General features: G+C 44.5%; 1 protein-coding gene across 4 annotated transcripts in view; it reads left to right on the forward strand.

Annotated features, from left to right (window-relative positions):
- The first annotated feature begins 1,400 nt into the window (after window positions 1–1,400).
- WBP1L (WW domain binding protein 1 like) overlaps window positions 1,401–17,237 on the forward strand; it is a 59,899-nt gene continuing 44,062 nt past the window's right edge. Inside the window, exons 1-3 of one of the 4 annotated variants that reach the window (XM_082630395.1) lie at window positions 1,492–1,580; window positions 9,316–9,367; window positions 14,732–14,793. In XM_082630395.1, coding sequence (XP_082486521.1) covers window positions 14,779–14,793 — 15 coding nt within the window. In that variant the 5' untranslated portion in view covers window positions 1,492–1,580; window positions 9,316–9,367; window positions 14,732–14,778. Of the gene's footprint in view, window positions 1,581–9,111; window positions 9,223–9,315; window positions 9,368–14,731; window positions 14,794–17,237 lie in introns of those variants that run through there. The other 3 variants (XM_082630397.1, XM_082630396.1, XM_082630393.1) reach the window with 3 other exon arrangements.

The raw sequence follows: 17,237 nt of genomic DNA on the forward strand, positions 1-17,237 counted from the left end.
AGGGTGTAGGGATTTGTTTAAAAAATGAGTAAGACCTGGTGTGCCATACAAAAAGCTAAAAATTTAGTCGGAGGGGTCAGGCAGGCAGAAATTATAGATTAGATACACTGTGTGATAAGTGTTATGTGAATTCAGAAGAAGAAACCAGGGGATGAGAACTAGGAATTTTAAACGGGAAACTGTATGTGAAATGTGTAAATGAAGTTAAGTGTATTGTATAGCACAGTTCATTGGGGATCTCTTAACTGTTGGGTGTGAGCAGAATGTGTGGGAAATGTAGTGGCAGTAGGTGAGGTAAAGAAGTATGTAGGTGTGAAAAAAAAATACGCAGGGACAGGACACAGAAAGGACCACCATATTGATAAGTTTGGACAATAAATCCTGTAGGTAGTTGAAGTATTTTGAGAGGGGAAGCCCTGAGACGATAATATTTGATTTTAGGTGGTAGAACATCCCTGCTGTGACATGTGAGAGAAATTCAAGAGGGAAGAATTAGCAACTGGCAGGACAGCAGGGAGACCGTTTGTATTTAGCCAGAAAATGAGAACATGGATTGAAGCAGTAGGGGTGGATTTCAGAGCTATTTCTGAGGAAGAGTCAGTAGAATTTCATCCCTTGAACTTGGGGTGACAAAGCACTGTGCCTCAGGTAAAGATACTATCTCACAGGAATTCAAATTGACCGAAGATACTGCTTGAGCAGTTTTGAGAGCAAGAGAGGGACTCTGGTACTGGGGCTGTGCTTAAAGACAAAAGACATCAAAAGCTTTTTAGATTGCAGTTGTCTTTTTTGTTTTTCCTTTTTCCTTTTTGGCCGTGCCACCCACACAGGACGTGGGATCCTAGGTCCCTGACCAGGGATCAAGCCGGGCCCCCTGCATTGGCAGGGTGGAGTCTTAACCACTGGACCACCAGGGAAGTCTCTGCAGTTGTCTTTTTTAAGAGTGCCAGGTTACTTTATAAAAGTAACTTATTTTCCAACACCCTTTGGAATTACCATACCCCTTTCTTTTTCTTTGCTAAACTGTGGAAATCTAGTACTTCCGCCACATTCAAGGTGGTGGCACCAGAATTAGACTTTTCAACCCACGTTTTGGATGGCCCCGCCCCTGATCAGACCTACTTCCGCCACTCTGCGCAGCGGGACGCATTTACGCCGCCTCGTAGCACTCAAGATGGCCCGGCTTCCTCCTACTTTCCATTGGCTGGATTTCTCCGGTTTTCCGTCTTCATGAGGGGGGCGGGACTTCGCTTTGATCGACAGCTGTTTTGACCAATGGACGAAGGGCAAGGGCCAATGACGCGCTGGAATTGGAGAACCATCCAAGTGTCTGGGAGGGCGTTTGGGCTGGGGCGGAGTGGAGCGGAGCCGGAAGCGGGAGGGGAGAGTGAAACAGGAAAAGAAGGGAAGAAGGAAGAAGAGGGAAGAGGAGGAGAGGGAGGAGGAGGGAGGTGGCGGCGCCGTGGCGGAGGAGCAGGAGCAGGAGGGGGATGGAGAGGAGAAGGCTCCTGGGTGGCATGGCGCTCCTGCTCCTCCAGGCGCTGCCCAGCCCCCTGTCAGCCAGGGCTGAACCCCCGCAGGTAAGGGGGAGGGGGTGTCCGGGCTAGGCTGGGGCCTGGGGGGCGTCGAGGCCTGGCTGGAGGGGGCTGAAGGAATGTTGTTGCCAAGAGTTGAGGGGTCCCGAGAGGGGCACCCATGCCTGGAGTGGACAGGATCTAAGGGGGCGTCGGTGTTTAGCTGAGGGACACCTGTGACGGTTTTGGTATCACGGAGGTGGCAGAGGCATGGTGCCAAGCGAGTGAGGGGCCTTTGAGACGGCAGTTAGGTCAGGTGGGCTGGGATGACTGTAACTGGATAGTGGCGCAAGCGGGGTCATGTGGGGCGCATTTGTGTCCTCCAGTGGAGCAGGTCTCCAAGGCAGCGATGCCGCGTGTATGTCTGTGCGGGTAGGGGTACGTGGGTTATTGAGCGGCCCTGAGAGGGAGGAGGGGCTGGCTGAGAGGATATCTATTTCAAGCTGGACCTGGGAAAGTTCTAGGGGCCACTTGGCCCTATTTTTACTGGTGTTGGAGGCAGGACTCTTGGAAGGCAAGTGAGATGAAGTAGACTGGGACCTCTCAGCAGCAGGGCACACTTGAGCTGTAACAAGCTCTTACTATCAGGCTGGCTGGCCTGGGGAGCCGGTCACTGATGCTGATCTGGGCCAGCTCCGGGTTTTGAGCAAAGGGTGGTGCTGATGCCAATACGGGCAACAAATGGAGCACCCCAGCTTTCCTTGCTAAGTGGCTTGTGCTGATTTTAGCGCCGGCTGGCATTTCGAAACCCAAATGGGAGGGTTACTCCTGGCGCCAGGTTGGGTGAGGTGCAGTAGGGGGAATCACCCCTCCTTCTCTTCCTTGCACTTGGCAAAGCTTTACCATTCTATTTTCTTCAGTTTCTGTTCCCTTCTGTGTCTTTTCAGAAAGGCATATACAGACACACACAGAGCAAGATGGCAGACTCTATACAGCTTAGCACTTGAACTTTGTGTTGTGGTCAAGAGTAGAAGCACAATGCCAGCAAAAAGCCTTATCTTTTTTCCTAGGAGTTTATGAGCATCATGTTATGCCCATTAGTATCCTCTATTTAAAACATTAATTTTTCAAGTGAGATGAACTTTATATAACATAAACTGTTTAAAACCGTTTAACCATTTTAAAGTGAACAATTCAGTGGTGTTTAGTGCATTCGCAATATTGAGCAACCACCGTCTCTGTCTAGTTCCAAAACATTTTATCACCTGGGGAGAAAACCCTGTACAAGCAGTTCCTCCCTGTTCCCCCTTCCCCCAGCCCTTGGCAACCACCAGTCTGCTTTACATGTCTATGGATTTATCTATTCAGGCTATTTCATATAAATGGAATCTTACAATACCTTTTGTATCTGGCTTTTTTTTTTTTTTAACCTTTTGTATCTGGTGTCTCTCCCTTAGCATAATGTTTTCAAGGTTTATCCATGTTGTAGCATGTAATTCATTCCTTTTTATGGCTGAATAATACTCCGTTGTGTTCCATAATTTGTTTATTCATTTATCTGTGGACGTATCATCTGCTTTTCCCAAAGAATATATTTATGTATATTGGAAATAACATGTGAAAGGAATAGAGCTCATTTTCTGTCCCAGTACATTCCTTTTTCTAGGGCTGGGGCTCTTCTGTTTTAGGCTTTGTTGGGGTTCTTTGTTTTCTCAGTTAAAATCATGAAGTGGCAAGAGAAATAAATTTCCTTTATTAGAAAAGTTACAAAGCTAAGAAATATAGATGTTGAGAGAATAAAATATAGAACAAACATGTTGCTTTTCCTTTGCACCTGGCTCTTCTGTAAGTATCTTTAAAGGCTGTTTCCAATAACCAATAATTAACATTGCTAGGGGGTTGATTTAGGAACGGTGCAGGCTTTGGAGCCTTTTGAGGTGGACTACATCTCCCCATTGGAGAGCAGTGGTTGGCATCTGGCGGGAACCAGATCCATTTCTTTAGCAGGAAGAAGGATGGAAAGTGGAGTTTCCTTCCCAGGTCATGGAAGCCTGGGACGTGGAGAGAGGTTTGGGAGGGGATCTTCAGTGTCATGCCCTAATTGCAGCTTGTGGGTCACAGACCGTTTTGTTATCATTTCTCTGGCACTTCCGATACTTGGGGGACAGGGTGGCTTTTGTACTTTGTTCCATTTGAATGGATGCTAGCATTGGCCAGCAGCTATTTTGTGGTTACAGTTCCTGCAGAGAAGGGAAAGTTTTTGAAAGCAGTAGTCTCTCTCCTTCTGACCCCCTTCCCCCTAACACTCCTAACCCCATCTTGAATTTTAACCTTTGGAATGGAAGTTACTCTATAATAATTAACTCTGAATCCGCCACAATTTAGTCAATTTAGTTTTTGTTTTGGTTTTTGTTGATTTTTTTTTTTTTTTTTTTTTTTTTTTTGCGGTACGCGGGCCTCTCACTGTTGTGGCCTCTCCCATTGCGGGAGCATAGGCTCCGGACGCGCAGGCTCAGCGGCCATGGCTCACGGACTTAGCCGCTCCGCGCCATGTGGGATCCTCCTGGACCGGGGCACGAACCCGCGTCCCCTGCATCGGCAGGCGGACTCTCAACCACTGCGCCACCAGGGAAGCCCGGTTTTTGTTGATTTTTGGCTTGCAGAAATCAGTGAAGAAAAAAAAATTTAGAGACCATTTTGGCTTAGGGTGTACTTCAGGTACTCACTGTCCGTATTTCAACAATGGCTTCTAGCTAGCTCCGAATTGAGGAGGACTCTCTGTACTCCGTCTGTATTGAAAATTGTATGGGTACCTCACTGCATTTTTTTCCCTTGAAATGTCTCTATCAAGTACAGTCTTTTTTTTTTTTTTTTTTTTTGCGGTACGCGGGCCTCTCACTGTTGTGGCCTCTTCCGTTGCGGAGCACAGGCTCCGGACGCGCAGGCTCAGCGGCCATGGCTCACGGGCCTACCGCTGCGCGGCATGTGGGATCCTCCCGGACCCGGGCACGTACCCGCGTCCCCTGCATCCGCAGGCGGACGCTCAACCACTGCGCCACCAGGGAAGCCCCCAGTCTTTTTTTTTTTTAATTAAAGTATAGTTAATTTACAATGTGTTAATTTCTGGTGTACAGCAAAGTGATCCAGTTTTATATATATGAATATATGTATGTATATACATATATTCTTTTTCATAATACAATCTTTTTTTTACACATGCATTTAATATCAAATATATGATATTAGGCAGCTTGCTTTCCCTGGTTCCAGCTCTGCACTGGAACAGTCATTTCTTGCCATCCTGGCCCAAATGAGTTCATCAGTTTAACTCCATTCTGTGATTAGGAACTTAGACTTAATTCTCCTATAGGTCATTGCAACTCAGATGTGATTCCTTGAATCCATAAAGAATAAAAAAGCAATAGAGTCTCCAAACAGTAAGGCCTTGACATTTGTCTCTTCCAGTTAAATTATGATGGAGATATGCGGAGTTTCTTTCTTTCTCTTGTTGGTTAGATTCAACCAGAAAAATCTGACTGTAGTATTTAAAATAAAGTTTTAGGAGAAATGTCATTTTCAATAAAGTGATCCAGCCGATGGGCTGGGCGCAGATCTGTAGAGATGCAGTCCTTGCCCTTCCTTTTCCATGCTTAAAACTTTGAGTTGGAAGGGGGCCCTGGTTCATGATATTTTTTCTTCCCCCCACACCCTCCAATAGTATACCCCTTCCGCCTCACCTTTACTCACCTCCATTGCCCCAGTTTTCAGTCCAGAAGCCCTGCTCCACTCTTCTTTCCTAAATACGGCATTTCATTGCAACCACCCTCATTCCTTGTAGAATAGTGGGATATGAGACTTTCAGATTCTTACCCTCTTTCTTTCACTTTCTTAGTCTGTTTTATACACCAAAGTGAGCAATTGTCTAAAGTTAACACCATGAGTTGCTGTAAATCCTTTGAGTAGAATCCAACAAACATTTACCAAAATGTTCATTCTTTGCAGCAGGCTATTATTATTCCTAGGCACTGGGAACCCTCAAACAAGTAGCAGAATCCCTGTCCTCAAGGAGCTAATAATCCTGTGGGAAAGACAGATAATATACACTGATATGTAATCTGGAGGGATCAGCACTGTAATGGAAGTGCAAGCAAAGGACGGTGGGAACAACGGCTAAGGCTGGGGGAGGGTGGGGATTTAGGGAAGGTTTCATAGAGGGAGAGGCATTTGGACTGGGCTTTCAAGGTTGATAAGGATAAGTAGGATGTCTGTGGACTAGGAAGGGGGAAAGTTTATTCCGGCATGAAAGAGTGAAAATGGAGCTTTTGGAAGTGGCACATAGTCTGTGGTGGAAGCTTTGCCTGTGGGTGTGCAGAGGACTGTGAGAATAGCTTGAGACTTGAAAGGTGAGCTGCAATTAGATGATAAGGAGGGCTTTTATCCGTTTGTCGAAATTCTACTGCTGACAGTAGAACTTCCTGTGATGTTGGAAATCATCTATATGTATGCTGTCCATTTTGTAGCCACGTAGCCACATGTGGCTATTGAGTCCTTGAAATGTGGCTAGGATAACTAAGGAACCAAATTTTAAAATAATTAATTAATTAATTTTTGGCTGCGTCAGGTCTTATTGCAACATGCAGCATCTTTTGTTGCGGTGCTGGGCTCTTCCTTGCTGCACGTGGGCTTCTCTCTAGTTGTGGTGCATGGGCTCAGTAGTAGCCCCTCGGCATGTGGGATCTTAGTTCCCCAACCAGGGATTGAACCCACGTCCCCTGCTTTGGAAGGCGGATTCTTAACCACTGGACCACCAGGGAAGTCCCGGAACTGAATTTTTAATGGCATTTAATTTTTTTTATCAACTTCATTGAGTTATAATTCACATGCCAAAAGATTCATCCTCTTAAAGTGTACAGAAAATGGTTTTTTTTTTTTGCGGTACACGGGCCTCTCACTGTCGTGGCCTCTCCCGTTGCGGAGCACAGCCTCCGGATGTGCAGGCTCAGCGGCCATGGCTCATGGGCCCAGCCGCTCCGCGGCACGTGGGATCTTCCCGGACCAGGGCACGAACCCGTGTCCCGTGCATCGGCAGGCGGACTCTCAACCACTGTGCCACCAGGGAAGCCCAGAAAATGTTTTTTTAGTGAGTCAGAGCGTTGTGTGACCATCACCAGTATCTAATTTTAGAACATTTTCATCACCCCACAAAGAAACCCCATAGCCATTAGCAGCCCTTCCCCATTACACCCCCTCCTCCCCCAGCCCCTACAATCACTAATCTACTTTCTGTCTCTTTGGATTTGCCCATTCTGGACATTGTGTATAAATGGAATCATACACCATGTGGTCCTTTGTAACTGGCTTCTTTCACTTAGCATAATGTTTTCAAGATTCTTCCATGTTGATGTATTTGTGTATCATTGCATGTATCAGTATTTCATTCCTTTTTATGGCTGATTAACATTCAGTTGCATGAATGTACCACATTTTATTTATCCATTCATCAGTTGATGGACATTTGAGCTGTGTTCCCTTTTGGGCTATTGTGAATAATGCTGCTATGGACATGTGTGTACAAGTTTTTGTGTACACATGTATTCATTTCTCTTGGATATATACCTAATGGTGGAATTGCTGGGTCATATGACAACTCTTTGTGTAACCTTTTGAGGAACTGCCAGACTGTTTTCCAAAGTGGTATGATATTCAGTTTTTAATTTAAAGTAAATAGCTACATGTGACTACTGACTACCTGTTAGACAATGCAGATCTAACAGTTTTCCATTGTGGAGGTGGAATATAGTCTAATGTAGTGGTGAGGTCATGGGCTCTGGGGGCAGATTACCTGAGTTCCAAACTTGATTCTTCCACTTACTATCCTTAAGCAAGTTACTTTAACCTCTTTGTGCCCCAGTTTCCTCATCTATAAAATGGGAATAATAATAGTACGTACTTTAGGGACTTCCCTGTTGGCACAGTGGTTAAGAATCCACCTGCGGGCTTCCCTGGTGGCGCAGTTGTTGCGAGTCCGCCTGCTGATGCAGGGGACATGGGTTCGTGCCCCGATCTGGGAAGATCCCACATGCCGCAGAGCGGCTAGGCCCGTGAGCCATGGCTGTTGAGCCTGCGCGTCCAGAGCCTGTGCTCCGCAATGGGAGAGGCCACAACAGTGAGAGACCCGCGTACCGCAAAAAGAAAAAAAAAAAAAATGAATCCACCTGCCAATGCAGGGGACATGGGTTCGAGCCCTGGTCTGCGAAGATCCCACATGCCGCGGAGCAACTGAGCCCGTGCACCACAACTACTGAGCCTGTGCTCTAGAGCCCATGAGCCCCAACTACAGAGCCCACATGCCACAAATACTGAAGCCCGCACACCTATAACCCGTGCTCCGCAGCAAGAGAAGCCACCACCTAGAGAAGCCTGATGCACCGCAACAGAGTAGCACCCACTCGCTGCAACCAGAGAAAGCCTGAACACAGCAATGAAGACCCAACGCAGCCTAAATAAATAAAGAAAGAAAGAAACAAATAAAAGTAGCACATACTTTATAGGTTTGTTGGGACCTGAAAAGATATATATGTAAAGCTTTTGGAATATACTTCATGGTTATTAAATATAATAATACTTATCACTGCTGTTCTTATTGGTGGTCCTCAAAAGTGCATTGTGGTTGGTAAGTTAGTGTCAACTCTCAAACTAGGTTCAGAAACTGAGATTTGGGGAGTTTGGAAGTGACTTCCTTGATTCTGTTCTATATCTGAGTTTAGGTTTGTCCCTGTGATCTTTTACCTATGTAGGTAACTCTTCATGGTGAACCTATGTAGAATAGTGGTTCTCAATCGGAGACAATTTTGCCCCTGCCTGAGGACATTTGTCCGTGTCTGGAAACATTTTTGATTGTTGTAACTCAGGAGCACTACTGGCATCTGTTGTATGAAGGCCAGGGGTGCTGCTAAATGTCCTCAGGGTAGTCCCCCACAACAAAGAATTGTCCTCCCCAAAATGTCGGTAGCGCCAAGGTGGAGAAACCCTTGTGTGGTACCTGCTATCCCCTTACCAGCTCCTGCCCAGTATCGTGGGATTTGAGGTCAGCCTTCCTATGAAAAGATGTGTGTGAAATAACCTCTGACGACAAATTTCAGGTGGGACAGTTTAAAGCTTTAGTGTCCTGAATCCTGATGTCTCTCAGATTTGTTGACATGTGTTACCAGTCAGCTCATCATCGTCAGCCAACATCAACTATTTTGACAAAAGCACATTTTTTTAGTCTGTGGTTCAGTAAGCAGGTGAGCCTCCCTAAGTCACCCCATCTTCAACCTTCTTTCCTCTCACTTTGGTCTGCCTTTGTGGTTTCACTTTAAGAACGTTTGTTTTCGTCCCAGTGAAAGCCTGATGGCCAGTCACTTTCTTTTTCTGTGTCCTCCATGGTCCCACCACCAATCTGAACTGAGTCATGTTCTTAGAACTTTTTCCTTTCCTCATTCTGGATCTTGGCTCTCCTCTCATTTTCGGCCTCATGAATGTTAGTTTGTTCTCACACACGCTCAGCCTGCAGAAACTGTTAGATGTTCTCAGGTCGCCACGAGGGAAGCTGACAGTCCTGGACCTTACCAGAGCTGTGTCTGGAGGAGAGCCCTCTCTTCCAGGTCCAGGATGCCCCTCATCTGTGGGTGCTGGGCACAAGCTGGCTACTCTGTGGGTGCTGTGGGTAAGTTAGATGGCTTTGGATTCAGAATTCCAACAGCCTTTTGAATGCCTGGCCATCCATACACCTGAGGGCCTCTTTCTTTCTTGCCTTAAGTTGCTGGACTGACGTTTGAGGGACCATCAGGACCAGGTGGAGCAATGACCAGGTGGGTTCATTCCTTGCCCTACCACCCCAACTGTGGGCCCTGCTGGGGCCACCGATCCCACTATAACCGCACAGACAGAGCAGCCACTGGGTGACAGGTAACGGCGACAGCGGGTCTTGGTGACCTGTCCACTCAGCAGCATACAGCAGTCAGGCTGAGGTCTGCCAGTGGGCACCTCCCTTTTGGCCCATCCTTTGAAGTTCCACTAGGTGGAGCAAAGTCTGGCCAAAAACCCACATGCAAATGTGGAAACCACAAACAAAGAAATACAAATAAATCCAGAACATTGCAACATGGGAGGTAAAGAAAAGGGAAACAAGTCTCATCCTATTGAATTCTGCAGCTTGTTGATACAATTCCGGGCTTTCCCAGTGTGGGAATTAAAGACTTGTCAGTCTTGCCTGGATGGGGTTTTTGGGGTTTTGGGGATACTTTCGCTTACTCAGTTACATTCCCATAGCTGGATTTATTTACTTTGGGTTTTCATCTTTCCATACTTTTTTCTGTGGGAAAGCAGATGAGCTGTATATCTTCTGTTCCTGGTGCCGTCATCACCCTCATAGAGCCACGGCTCAGTTTTGATTCACGATCTTAGGTGTTTTAAAGAATTTAAACTTGTTTTGGAAGAGATGAGAGTGAATGTAAGACGTTACAAGAATATTTGTGGTTTGGAACGGTGGATCCTAGAGTGAAGTTATCAAAACATTTCTGTTTTGATTTTTAAATATGGAGCAAGACAGATCTTACATTGTAACACTGTTTTGTTACACATTCTTGCAGATCAGAGACACGCGTGGTGCATGGAGAAAATAATCATATTTTTCAAAATTGTACATACTACTTTTTGTTCGCCGTTTAAAAATTAATCTTCCTCATCTAAAATTCCACCTGGCAGTTTCACTCCAATCATATCAAAACCCAACCAAACACAGACACAATGAAAAACACCATAGCTTAGTTTATTATCGGATTTACAGTTTTGTGGTTTATTTGGGAGAGAAGGTTAATATTTGGCTTTCTACACTGGGATGTTGGAGCACGGTAGCTCTTTGGGACTTGAATATAGAGTCAAACTGTGTGAGAAGTTGATCCTGTGTACTTCTTTCTTTTTTTCTTGAGTCCCTTGTCTTTAATTATGCAAATCCCCTTGCTGCTGTTGCTGTGGGTGGGAGCTGGGAGTGGAAAACCTGCACCGGCCTGATTTCTCATAAGGACCAATCTGGCTGTCTCTCCAGTCCCTTTCTTAGACCCGATTGCTGCCTTTCTTTGGGCTTTGAGGTACCTTTTACCTTTTCACATCAGTTTTTAATTACACAAAAATAACACACGCTCATAACAATGGTAAATAATAGAGAAATACAAAAATACTTAGAGGAAAAAGTGAGAGTTTGTGGTTGTGTATTTTTGGGTTTTCTGCTTATGCTGCAAATTTATAGACGTAGTAATATAACTCCTATGTATAAACTTACATCCACACACATATAAAATAAAGTTGTTGGTATGGGTAGTGTTCTTTATTTTCTTTTATTTGTTTTTAAAGCAAAAATGGGATAATTTATATGTAGTACTTTAACAACATGCACCTTTTTTTAAAACCTTAATATATTGTAGACTTTTTTCATATCGCATATATGCCTGATTTTTTTTAATGCCTGTAATTGCTTTAGACCATGATTTATTTGACTACCCCTCCATAAATGAACGTACATTGTGTCCAAGGTATTGCCATCTCAAGCTGCGCTGCAGTGAACACTGTTGCACTTATTTCTTTCTGCAGTTTGCTAGGTTCCTAGAAGTGGAACTGGGGACTGTGGGCTTCTAGGGTATGTACATTTGGAATTTGGGGCCAGTAGTGCCAAGTTGCTCCCCAAAACAGCTTTATCAGTTCACATTCCCATCAGTAGGGCATGCAAGGGCGCACTTCCCCACACACATGTGAACATCATTTCTTCACCTGCACCCTCTGCTTATCCTTGAAGATATGCCTTCTGACTCTTAACATGGGCACCTTGCGGTTTACTTTCTCAAAAGCCTATAGGTCTCTAATTGGCTTAGCTTCCAGTCTCCCTGTCTGCAAACTGGTTGCTCCCTTTGCTGTGGAGTAGGATTCACACAAGGACAGTGAGCCTCTAGCCAGAGGAGGGTAGAAATGCCTGCCCATGTGCTGAAGGAAGTGGTTTGTGGTCCCTGGAAGATGTCAAGCAGGTGGCCTGGAGCTGTTGGCCAATTGCTGTGTGGTACACAAGTCTAATTTCATGCCCGAACTACCACCCCTCCGTGGTGGTCATCCCAGAAGAGACGCCTGGAAGTGGCATTGCTGAGAGTGCAGACTCTGGAGCCAGACTGCCTCCATATAACCTTGGACTAGTTAGTTAACTCGGTATCCTCATCTGTAAAATGGGTTAATAAGCACCTAGCCTGTAGGGTTATTGTGAGGGTTAACTGAGTTAATACTTGTAAAGCACTTAGAGCAGTGCCTGCCACATAGTAATTACTTGGCAAATGTTGTTATTAATTATTTTAGCTCTGGGGAACTTTAAGACTTCCCTCTTCCCTTACTGACCCAAGGTTTGTTTTCAGTGGAGGAATTTAAGAATATATTTTGGTTCACTCCTTGTCCAAAATGCACGTGAATCACTTTCCATATCATCAGCCTTGGTGATCAGATGAGAGGTGTTTTTTCAACAACTATTTTCTAATAATAAGGTATGAAATCATTTATTCTTAGAGCAGGTAAGTTAGGATATATGCTATTATTCTGATACACGCACCACTGCAGCCTTTTGAGTGAGGAAAAGAGTGGGGGGTTGTGGTTAGTCGTTCATTCTGACCACAGTGCTGCCACACGCAGATCTGTCTGCTCTCAGCACACAGTGGACTGTACCGAGCTGAGGGACTCCCTCGGGCTTCTTGACACCTGTCCCCAACCTCCATTTGGTACTTCCTGTTCTGAGGTGAGGATGGTTTCTGTGGCTTTTTTTTTTCTTTTTTGTAATACAGCTTTATTGAGATATAATTCACATACCATAAAATTCACTCTTTTAGAGTATACAATTTAGTGGGTTCTAGTATATTCACAAGTTTGGACCACCTCACCACTAGCTAATTTCAGAACGTTTTCATCACCCCCAAAAGAAATGCTGTATCAGCAGTCATTCCCCCTCTCCCTGCCCCATCCCCCAAGTCGCTGGCAACCAATAATCTGCTTTCTGTCTCTATTTGCCCATTATGGGCATTTCATGTAAATGGAATCATATACCATGTGCTATTTTGTGAGTGCCTTCTTTCACTTAGCATAGTATTTTCAAGGTTCATCCATGTTGTAACATGTATCACTATGTCATTCCTTTTTATGGCCGATTAATATTCCTTTGTATGGTTGTAACACATTTAGTCCTCAATTGATGGATATTTGAGCTTTTTCCACTTTTGGGCTATTATGAATAATGCTGCTTTGAACATAAATATACAGTTTTTGAGTGGACATATGTTTTCATTCTCATGAGTATACACTTAGAAGTAGAATTGCTGGGTCATATCGTTACTCTATGTTTAACTTTTGAGGAACTGCCAGACTGTTTTCCATAGTGGCTGCACCATTATATATCCCCGCTAACGATGTATGAGGGTTTCAGTTTCTCCACATCCTCGTCAATACTGTCTTTTTTAAAATCATAACCATCCTAGTGGGTGTGAAGTAGTATCCCACTGTGGTTTTGATTTGTATTTCCCTAATAACTAGTAATGTTGAACATCTTTTTGTGTTGTTTTTTTTTTTTTGGTTTTTTTTTTTTTTTTGGTTTGTTTGGTTTTTGGTTTTTTTTGGCCACACCATGCGGCATGTAGGATCCTAGTTCCCCGACCAGGGATTGAACCCCTGCCCCCTGCGTTGGAAGCTCAGAGTCTTAACCACTGGACTGCCAGGGAAGTCCCCTTTTTGTGTTCTTATTGGCCATTTGTATATATTCTTTGGAGAAATGCCTATTCAATCCCTTGTTTTAAAGGCCCTTATCTGACTGACAGGACAGTGGTCTTCCCACGGAATCCCAGTGAGTGACTGTCCAAGGGGAGGTTTTCCTTTAAACTAGACTTTGTCAGGGCTCTGGCACTCTAGACCTAGCCATGCTAACATCTCTTCTCGTGACCCTGGACCAATTACTTTACCTCTCTGAGCCTTCATTACTTCTATCAGCATCTCCCAGAGACGGCTCCGAGGCAGCCATTTCTGCTGTAAGAGGAAGAGGCCCTCGTGGTCACAGAAGTCTACCATTTCTCGTGGAGATTCATGATGCATGTGCTTTACAGTTAACCCTCTTCAGAGTCTCACAGTTAAGAAACGTATATGAATCCCTTATCAGATAAATGATTTGCAAATATTCCCTCCCAATCTGTCTTTTTTTTTTCACTTTCTTCATGGTGTCCTTTGAAGTACAACTGTTTTTAATTTTGATGAATTCCAGTTTATCTGTGTTTTTCTTTTGTTGCTTGAGCTTTTGGTGTTCTCTATTTGTTTTAAGGGCTCTGTAAATCTTAATATTATTTAGGGTCAGAAATGGACATTATTCAGAATAGAATCCTTTAATTTTTTTTTTATTATGGAGCATTTTAAACATTTACAGAAAAAAAGAGAATGGTATAATGAACCAGCATGTACCCATCTCCCAACCTCAGCGATTTAGTGTCTTGGCCAGTCTTGTTTTATCTATACTGTATCTACTTTCACTTCCATTTATTCCCAGTGAAATTATTTTGAAGCAAATTTCAGACTTCATATCATCTCAACCATAAATAGTTCTGTTTGAATCTCTAAAAGATAAAAGGACTATGTTCCCGAATGTAACCACCCTCCCATATCACACCCTAAAAAATTGACAATAATTCCTTAATGTTACAGGAGAGGATCTTGTGTGTGAGAATTTAATTTGGATCTAGGGGTAAAAATACTATTAGAAAATTCAGCTAATTATGATAGTTCTTCAGTTTTCGTGAGTAATTAACCCTGTGTCACACTACTTTAAAAAAGTTACTCCCTGGTGACACGCTTCAATCCTATGAGTGTCAAAAGTGCTCTTCCAACCACAGCTTTTTCTTTTTTACTTGAACAGGTCTAGTGGTGAAGTTTTAATCATAGCAGCCCACTCCCCACTTTTTCCCTCTCAAAAGTTTTTTTTTTTTTTTTTGGACACATATCCATTTCCAACCTCTGCCCAGTATATAAAGTGAAAGATTAACTTATGACTTTTGCCCTCAATTTCTAGTGTAGGGAGAATTTTTGGAAAAATCCTGTTCTTATCTGAGATTGCACAAATGTTCAGAGAAACCTAGGAAAATGAGGAGACCCTGTTTGCGTATCTTCTCTTTCAGCTCTCCAGGGCCTAGGCTGGGTGTCCCCATCCCGTGTCTGGCTGACCATGCCCACCCTCAAGGTACAGTATTGGTGGCGGGGGTGGGCGGGGGGGGGCTGTCTCACGGCTAATGAGCAACGCTGCTGAGGAAGAGATGGAACATAGAATTTGGAGGCTGAAAGACACCACAGAGATAATGATGCTATAAACAGATGTTTGGTAAGAGAGGCTGTGCTGTTTGAAATGTAGGAGGTTTAGGGTTTTACAGTCTTCTTAATTGTGGGACCCTTCAGAGGCTTAACTGTAAAGCACGTGTATCGTAAAGGGTCGGTAAGCTTCTTTAACCATGTGAGTCTCTTATCGCAGAAATGGCTGCCTCGGAGCGGTCTCTGGGTGATGCTGATAAAAGTAATGAAGGCTCAGAGAGGTGAAGTAATTGGCCCAGGGTCATGAGAATAGGTGGTAGCATGGTAGAGTGCCAGAGCCCTGACAGAGTCTAGCTTAAAGGAAAATCTGCCCCTAGGCAGCCAATTACTGGGGTTCCATGGGAAGACCTCTGCCTCTTCAGTCAGAAACCCTAGGTCTAGTCCTAGGTCAACTCACACTTCCAGACCAGTGTACTGCCCAGCAAGTGGGGATGGTAACTGCCTGGCCCTATCACCAGCTGATATAAGGAACAATGAAAAGGGATGTGAAAGTAGTTTATAAACCTGAGATCTCTGCAAGGATGATGCTTTATTGTGTCTCTCATTGGTTAGTGCCACCTTTTCTGTAACACTGGGAATTCCCTAGTGGTCCAGTGGTTAGGACCCCGTGCTCCTACTTTCGAGGGCCTGGGTTCAATCCCTGGTCGGGGAACTAAGATCCCACAAGCTGCACGGTGTGGCCGAAAAAAAAAAATGTAATTCTCAATAATACTGAGCACATCTTGCCAAGAATGTGCATCTTGAGAAAAGTGAAGGACTTTGGAATGTTGGATATAAAATATAAGATATTGGCACCTGCTACTTCTTTTCAGGGAGGGACAGTGACTTGTGCTGACTTCTTGCTGTGATGGGGGATGCTTTCTCAAAGGCCCTTCCAGCGTTTTCCCCCTAAGTTTTCTGCTTATAGAGTAGGGTCTTCCTGCCCACTTCTGCATTGCTGTAGTGCTTTCTTCACGATTTGGACTCTGGGTCAAGGTGTTTTTGAAACTGCTGACATCCTGTATTGCCTCACTCTCTGCGGCCTGGGAATCCAGGGTTCAGGTGTGGCCCATGGTTGGGTGTAATGTGACGAAGGGTCCAGCGTCCCTGCATCTGGTGTGATTCCCTCTCCAGTTTCACCACCTTCAGTCATTATTTTACTTGGGGTGTGGGCGTGCATGTTCCAGAAGTTTCCCCACTCCCTACAGCTTATGGGAGGGATAAGTTGTCATGAAGTTTTCCGCTGGTAGTTTTGACCATGAAATCTTAGACCTGGAGTAGATTTGGTTACCAAACAGCCTAAGGAAGGAGGAGGTAGTATTTGATATACGTAAGATCCAGGAACTGAGGGAAGGCCTAGTGCCAGGAGCTGTGTTTCCAACTAGGCCTTATTAAGTTTCACAATCCTTTAAACAAAAAAGGTGACTTCCAGGTGTTGCTAATGGAGTTTCTGGTGAACTAGAGGCAAAACCAGAAGCCGCTTCATCCCACTCCCCATAAAGGAAAATCTGTCACGGGGGGGGGGGGGGGGGGGGCTTAGATCACGTCCCAGCTCTGCCTTGAGGAAGGCAGTTTTGCTTTTGAGATGGCTTAAGTGCTTTAAATTCCTCAGCTGAGAAATTAGATAGCCAGAGGGTTTCACAATCCCTTCATCAAGCCTCCTGAGCTCAGAGTACCATCCAGGTGCACTCCTTATCTCTTAGCTATTTTTCAGGTTTCTGTGACCAGAAAAAGTCACCTGCCCAAATGTTCGGGGATTTAGCTGCATTAGCTTCATTTTTACCATCTTCTCTTTAGTCATCAATTCTCTTCATCCATGTAACCAGTTTTTCTTGAGGGCCTGCTTTGTGTGAGGCATTACTTGGTATTGTGAGGGACACAGAAATGAAAGTTACCCATCTTGCCCTTAAGTTGCTTATACTACAGAAGAGGAGATAGGCCTGAGAATAAATAACTTTGCTGAATTTATGAGCACGTGAAAGAGGGAGTGGTACTACCAAATGTAAAATAGATAGCTAGTGGGAAGCAGCCGCATAGCACAGGGAGATCAGCTCCGTGCTTTGTGACCACCTAGAGGGGTGGGATAGGGAGGGTGGGAGGGAGACGCAAGAGGGAGGAGATACGGGGATATATGTATATGTATAGCTGATTCACTTCGTTATAAAGCAGAAACTAACCATTGTAAAGCAATTATACTCCAATAAAGATGTTAAAAAAAAGTGGATTTTCCTATAAAATCACAACCAAGATTATCTCTCGCTGGAGAGTGTGCACACTTGCTCTTATGACTTTGCACCGAGGGGGCCCGGAGCTGCTTCCAGGGACTTAGAGTTAAGGTAC

This window comes from Mesoplodon mirus, assembly GCF_964341445.2.
Source record: "Mesoplodon mirus genome assembly, chromosome: 2".
NCBI lineage: Eukaryota > Metazoa > Chordata > Mammalia > Artiodactyla > Ziphiidae > Mesoplodon > Mesoplodon mirus.